General features: G+C 41.6%; 1 protein-coding gene across 1 annotated transcript in view; it reads right to left on the reverse strand.

Moving 5' to 3' along the window:
• Positions 1-3,420: 3,420 nt before the first annotated feature.
• KLF5 (Kruppel-like factor 5 (intestinal)) overlaps positions 3,421-7,597 on the reverse strand; it is a 15,455-nt gene continuing 11,278 nt past the window's right edge. Inside the window, exon 3 of the mRNA XM_010139949.1 lies at positions 3,421-4,223. Within this exon, the coding sequence (XP_010138251.1) occupies positions 4,045-4,223 (179 nt within the window). The 3' untranslated portion in view covers positions 3,421-4,044. The remainder of the gene's footprint in view (positions 4,224-7,597) is intronic.

The raw sequence follows: 7,597 nt of genomic DNA on the forward strand, positions 1-7,597 counted from the left end.
AATGGTTAGAAGTGGAGGAGTAAGTAAACACAAGTATGTGAGTTGCTTTATTAGAAGCATACCCATTGGGTTGCTTCTGCTACTTACAGTGGCTAATAAAGTCCCTCTGTCCTAATACACTCAAAGTGACAGGATGCATTATTCAGCACATGAGTAATCCACCACATTCTTTCAAGTAATAGTCAGTTGTTGAGCCGGACTCTCTTTCATGAAGGTCAACAGCAACACACTGTTGTAGTTGCAGAGCTTGGCAGAGCCTTGTGGCACCGTACTGACCAGATTAAAACAAGGATCCATGCCACAAGTTTCCCATGTGGGCATAGGCGCACTTCTGTGAAGGATCAGGCCCTAAACTCGCACTGAAAGCCACAGGAAGGAGCTTGACACCCAGTCAAGCGAAGGACTAGGTGTTCATGAGGCCACCAGAAAAGCCAGTTGGCCAACTGGAGTTTCCCTCTTTGTGCAGAATGATAATTCAGGTGCTGACGGGTAATTGCAGAGTTGAATTTGAGAGTGGCCTCAGTACTTTGGAGGACTCTGCGCCAACTGCTTTAAACAAACCGAGCGGGGGCTACGGTGACACTACTTTTTCTTGCAGGTTTTGAGATCAGCCATGCTGTGGAACTACTGTATTAACACCAAGCATAGTGGACGTAGCGCTTGCCAGTGAAAAAAGCTTCTCTACCTTTGGTTTTGTAATGTATTCTGATGCACGGGTCTGCTGCGCTTGTCTCTGTTTGCATTAGGTTAAATGCTGCTGAAGTAGATGGGCCTAATTACGGCCTTTCATTCAAGATTAGTATGAAGCCATTAAGCTGGTTTATGCAACCAGGTAGCTGAGCAATGGAAACATCTAAAACAAGTATGAGGCAATGTTGGGAGGCCGAAATCATACAATCAGCGGGCTTTTGTTGTGAAAAGGCTTGGGAAATGCAGAAGTGAGCGCTGCCTTCATCTACGGACTTCAGACAAAATATGGGATGGAAGAAGATTCACTGCGAAAGACTGGAAAAAGCTACAAAACCCACCACCGGCCCAATGCCAAATATGTGGGCTGAGCTAAACAGGGAGACCAGTGGCTTCGAATGCCCCATAGCGCTGCTGTCATTCACTTCACCCTGTGCTCAGCAAAATAAGCTCTGGTAGCTCTCTTGCGCCATGACGGCACGCGAATGATTGCCCAGTTCACGGTCAGCTTCCCCTCAGAGCAGAAATGCTCCCAAGAAAGCCGGGTGCTTTTCTAATGGCTGGATCGGAACGGGGGAATGCCGTACCAATGCTTCTGGGAGTTCCCTTTCCCTGCTCTCCAGAACATCGCTCTTGCGCTTGCAGCTGCACAGGGTTAGGTGAGATGCAGGCAGATTTTCTTGGTAATTAACCAGGTCTTAATTGATTTCCTAGGCATTATTTAAAAGGAGGGATTAGCTGACATGTGGGAAAGGCAAATTAAGAGAGAAAAATCAATTACAGAAAAAGAAAAGTTAGATTGTAAGGAAAGGACAGAGAAATTCAAGGAAGGATTTAGAAGCCAGAGTTTACAAGACAACTGAATTTTGAATAAACTGATAGTTGATTTTGTGGGATTATTATAATTTGGAAGTAAATGAGTTAAATCGACTCTTTTATTTAAGATCTAATTTGAAAAGCACAGCGCCTTCTTCTTTAAGATCAGAGAAAAGCATGAGAAGACAGATGTAACCCCCAGACATGCAAGTACAAATCCACTCCAATTTTTCAATAGAACCACGCTTCCATTTCCCAAGAAACAAATACTCAAAAGGAGACACTGCTACGGGGGGCACTGCATAGCGCTGCTGTGGGGCCTTCCTGTTTTTCTAGGGCGTGAAAGGGCCTTTTTGGGGAGAAACTTCTTTTGAGCAACGCTGTAGGTGAGTGGCAACAGGTTTTACTCATTCTGAAAGCGGAGGAGAATCTGTGTACTTCTGTGCACCCAACAGGCACTTTTAATTTACAATCGTGCTACTCTGGATGGACAATTACAACCATTTTTATGTCACTGTACACTTCCTCTAAAGTTCTGATGGCAGAAAAGCATCATCTCTTACGCCTTCACATTTCTTATTGTTCATCGGGGCAGGATGCAGAAGTGCCAGGTACTTTCCAAAGAGACGATGCCTGCTTAGATGTTCTTAGCTTAATGTTGCTGATCTCCAGCTCCTACTGCAAAAACACAGAACTTTCATTGCCAGGAGCTACAGAGAGCACACGCGCACGTGCGCGCGCACACACACACACACACATTAGGCACTTTGTTTTATTTTGCAAAAAAAAAAAAAGAGTCTTTATATATAAACCATTTCATTCTCTCTCAAAACATTCTACAACTATACAGCTGTTTGCTCCGTCATTTGCATAGGAACTACCACAATACAAAAATAAGGGGGGATGGGGGGTGGGCAAAAGAAGCAAAACAGCAACCGATTTATGCATGTGTTTCCACGTATAAACATTTTAAGCCTTACAAAATTATTTACATCGTTTGTCAACTATTTACATTAAGAGCAACATTTCTAACTATAACAAACAAAACTATAATTTATCAAGTATATGTAAAATTGTCTTAAAAAAAAAGTCTATCATATACCACAAATAAATAAAGACAAACAACGGTTTTAACAAAGCTAGGTTTTCCTGCAAGACCCTTTTTTGGTATTTTGATTGTCTATTCTAGCCTTTGGTTGACAGCTTAATGGTACAGCTTGTGAAGTCCAGACGCTTCCTAGGTTTGTTTGGTTTTCTCCTGTTGTCTGGCCAAATCCTACATGGTTCTAACCTCATCTATGGCCCTTCATTTCTATTTCAAGGCTGAACACGGTGGATCAAAGTCACTGTTAGCATAAAAGGGCACCCCTTCACTGACTTCAGTGGAGTTTTAGCTACTTTTTTCAGGAGTAAATATTCCCCTGCGTGCGTCAATCTGAACAGCGGATTAACTGAACTGAACTGTAATTTTGAACAAAATTACTGTATCCTTTACCTTCTAGTCAATGACATGCAATATCCACATGAAACTAGATCATACTGGTGCTGAACCAGCTTAACATGTCTGTATATAAAAATTGCATCCCAAATCCTTCTTTTTAAAGTGATACTAAGTTTAGCTTATAGTAAGAGGTTTAACATTCTGTGTTCATTGTAACTATCCCCGTTATTTAAGCTTCCAACAAGGACTTTACAGTTCATTCTACATGTTTGCCCTTTTAAGCAATTTGAAAACAAAATCCTGCTTTGAATATTCAGTGCACACCGTTTTGAGTTAACAGGTACAAAACATCTGAACGCTTAGCTCATTTATCTCAAGAGAAATGAAGCTACGTTGGTACTGTTTTGAGAGGTATTTAATTAACATTTTTTTTGTAAATGTGCCGTGTTATCTAATGTAAAACAACTGCATTTTTTCAGATTATTCTTAAAAAACTTTTGTATTATTAAACCTAAAAAGCTGATTTGCATATTTACAAAATCTTTGTCATAGCAAACATGCAACGTACAGAACAAAATGCTTTGTTCTATGGCTGTTCATGAATTTTTCTATGTATTTTCTATCCACAGAACAACTTAACATTTAAAAAAACCCCACAAGTACTAAATATGTCCAGTAAAATCCTGACAGAATACAATTCAAGGCTTTTCCACTGTGTTCATTCATTTGCAGCCTCTCATTATTTCATTTACTAAACATTGTCACAATAATGACAGTGCTTTGGTCAAAACGCCGCAAGAGAAAAAAAAAATGTATAAAGCTGCAACATGTCAAGACGTAAGACTTGTAAAGAGATGAAACTGATGCTGACTAAAGCCATATACATCGTGAGAGCAAACAAATGACCGAACACTCTGGTATTGTGATACAGTGTCTTCCCTTTTTCTGCATAAATATACAAAATATACATTTCCAGTTTCTTTCGAGATTTCTTTCAAATGGATAATCCATACTCAAAAATTAAACTAACTTTAGTTGTACGTCAAGAGTCAATAGGAAATTGCATAGATACAGAACAGCCTCAACAACAAGTCCAGCTTTCAGTTCTGATGCCTCTTCATGTGGAGAGCCAGGTGATCAGAGCGGGAGAAGCTGCGGTTGCAGACAGCGCACTGGAAGGGCTTTGCTCCCGTGTGCTTCCTATAGTGGCGTGTTAATTCATCCGAGCGAGCAAACCTCCAGTCGCAGCCTTCCCATGTGCACTTGTACGGCTTCTCACCTGAAAGACAGCACAGAGAAATTAGACTGTCAGCTGTCACTCTTTGGGAGAAAACTGACACTGAATGGCATTGCTCTTCAATTTAAAGAAGAAAAAAAAGAGAAAACAGGACTTGACGCTTCCTAATTATTCACAGCTCTTTTCAATAGCCCCCAAACTAACAGCCCCTTTGATTTTTTCAGCAAATTTTGCTCTTGAATCAATCTGTGATTGAATACCTTGATAAAACATAAGAAACTCTGAAACATGCCAGCTGGAGACAGCTATGGGGCAGAAATATACAGAGCTAAGAAAAACCTGCTTGAGACTGAAATACACTCCCTTGCACTCATCTCAATATGAGAGGGAGTAGGAAAAAAAAAAGTCTCTGTCCTGGGTTCAACATGACAATCCAGCGTAGCTTGTAACTTATCCCTGCATCTTTCAAAAACGGGTAAATTAAGTTATACAGAGCTTTTCTTCAGAGGTCTAAAAAGGGAAGGAAGATTTCTATAAAGATTCGTTGTAGTGTGCAGATCTGTTCAAGAGCTTCTGATGTGTGAATAAAGGGGCGCAGTGTGTTACAAACACAACGGGAATAGTATTTTCTAAAATGTCAGGGGCAATAAAAACTTGTGGTACCTGGGTTTGGGCTAGCTATATATAGGAGAAAGCACCTACAGCATCAAAGCACCCATATTCAGAATTAAATGTCTACAATCAGGTGCTTAAATAATCATAATTTAGAGGTGGCGAGTGCTTGCTGTCTCCATGAGTCCATACTGACACGGTGTCTGTGAAAACATGCTGTGCTACAGCAGCTCTGAATACAACTTCTAAGTACCCAGCTAGTCTTGAATACGCTGGCCCGAGCACCTAAAATATTTGCATTCATCCATTTTAGAATTGTAAACGGGGTATTTTAAGCATGCTAGTAATTTATAGGTGTTTGTTGAAATGGGAGAAATAGGAAGCCACAAAGCAAAGTTGACTTCTGTGTGAAACCAGAACTTTACGCACGTACATACACCTGCTGGGGAGCTGGTATGGACATGGTGTCACCATACAAGCAGGCTTCATAAATAAAGAGGCTAAGATTACCTATTTATAGGCTACTGCTTGATGTTGGTTGACAAAAACACCCTTCCGTCTGGAGAGTGGATTGCTATCTATATCCTTTATATTAATTTGACCCATTTGGCAAGGAAAGAAAGAAAACTGAGTTTATTAAAACACTTGGCAGTAGCTTCATCTGGAGCAGAATTAGACCAAGGCTAAGCTTTCCAAAAAGTCCTCTTCCCCACACATCTTGCAGATCTTCTCCCTTTCCATCAGTCTCCAACCCTTATCCTCACAGTCTCAATCCTGCAACACTGTGGAGTGACTCCTGCTTTTCCCTGTTTAACCATCACATGAGCACGCGGAAGAAAGCCAGATGCCAGTATCCTGCAATCAAACTGTTTGTTCTGCACCAGTTATGCACAGAACACGATTTGAGAGACTCCAAAACATTACTTCAGAGACACTCATTTATCATTCAGATAAAATTATGAAACTGGTTTTGTCTGGGAGTTTCTACTGCTTCTTCTGATCATCTAACTAGCAACTTTGTCTACCTCGAAGAGCAGAACCAATCTTTTGCTCACAACGGGGACGTGACTTCACGTTGGCAGCACCATCACGACGAGAACCAGACCTTCACACAAAAAGCTAATCAGCCAGCCGACCAATCAACCAACCAACCACCACGTTGCATAAACAGTGACCGGGATTTATTGAAATCACAGCGGAAACATATCATCTTTTAGGAAAAACAAACACAGAGCCTGGTATCAGCTCTCACAGAGCTCAAAATTATTTGGTAGATGGCAAATCGGAACACAAATCATTATAAATTTCTGCCATAGTTGAATTTACTCTGATGCTGACTGAAGACCAGAATGATCTATCATATAGAAAGCTTTTTTTTTTCCTCCATGAAACATATACTGTAGGTTAAAATACACATTTCATTCAAACCCAGTGTGTAAAGCTTTTCTAACATCAGACAAGACAGTTGAGATAACACATGTGGTCTTCACAGCAGAATGACAGGAAAGGTCTCTATTCAGCAAGGGATCTTTTGCACTATATACATCATCCTTAATGTATTTAACTGGGTTACTAATGCAGTCTGTAAAAGTCTGCGCTACTGATCCACAAGCATAGCACCAGGGAGGCCCTCCATGAACACTCTATTAAAACACACCTGCACACACGGAGGCTGCACTAAAGCATTACTCCTGTATTCGAACCACCTTAACTTAAAGCCAGTGTATTTCTTTTTTTCCTCCTTTTCCTCCATACTGGCTTCAAACTCTTGTTTTGAAGCTTCCACTTAGAACTGGTATATTTTACTCAGTGCTAAACTCCTAGTCTCGTGATTCTCCCCCACCTCCTCAAACTGCCCAGAGAGAGCATATACATAGTCAGGCCTCTATATACTCCAAACACTTGCTTGTCCACTTTGCAGCATTACACGAGGAATGCAAGAAATGGTAATGTGGGCAGGAAAACAGCACTAGTTGAACAGAAGCCTAGGAATATCCAGACTGGTCCTGAATGACCAGGAGATTAAAATCACAGTTTCCAAGCCTGGTATCAAGGAGGTATGATGTATGCGCAACTTCACCAAGTGCTGGACTACACTGTACTGAAAAAGTGGTCTCACAGTTGTTCTGTGTAGGCGGTACCTGACCCTGTCTAAGTCCAAACAAAACTGCTGTCCCCCATTATAACTTTTTCTAATCTGCGAGCAGCATCAGGTGATATGAAGGCTCCTGGCATACGACCTGCCAGCAGTCGGGGCACCGCTGAACACTGTGCCTTGCTGGGTGCCACAGCTTCCAAGTCAACAAGCCAATGCCCAGACTCTCATCGAACTCCAGGGGACCCAACCTGCCAGAGACATCCTCTAGAAACTTGCCCTGCTGTAATGGTCACTTCACTGCCTGCCACAGCCACGAATCCTCCTGGGCAACAATGCTGCTCAGAGGAAAAGCTAGGCAGTGCCACAGCACCGCTCCTCCCTGCCGGCTGACTTCTGCAGACCTGAGCTAAACCCAGCAGCACTCAGGGGATGCGCCAAGGGGAGCCAGCTGGTGCCTTGCAGATTGTTTTAACAGTGTTACTTTTATGTACTAGAAATTAAAGTCAGAACGCTGCTTTTAACCCCTGCTTTGGCCAACAGCACGAACTGGAAAATGTATTTTTAGCGCCAGTGTAGAGGCCTGGATTATTTTGAATAAATCCTAGGGGTAAAATACTGAATATCTATGACTGTAATGCTAGTTTCCGTTGGAAAGTTCTATTTAAAAACTGAATCAATTTCAAATGTTTTCCTTTCAGGCAAGGAG

The sequence above is a fragment of the Buceros rhinoceros genome, unplaced genomic scaffold (genome assembly GCF_000710305.1).
Source record: "Buceros rhinoceros silvestris isolate BGI_N320 unplaced genomic scaffold, ASM71030v1 scaffold34607, whole genome shotgun sequence".
In the NCBI taxonomy this organism is placed as follows: Eukaryota; Metazoa; Chordata; class Aves; order Bucerotiformes; family Bucerotidae; genus Buceros; species Buceros rhinoceros.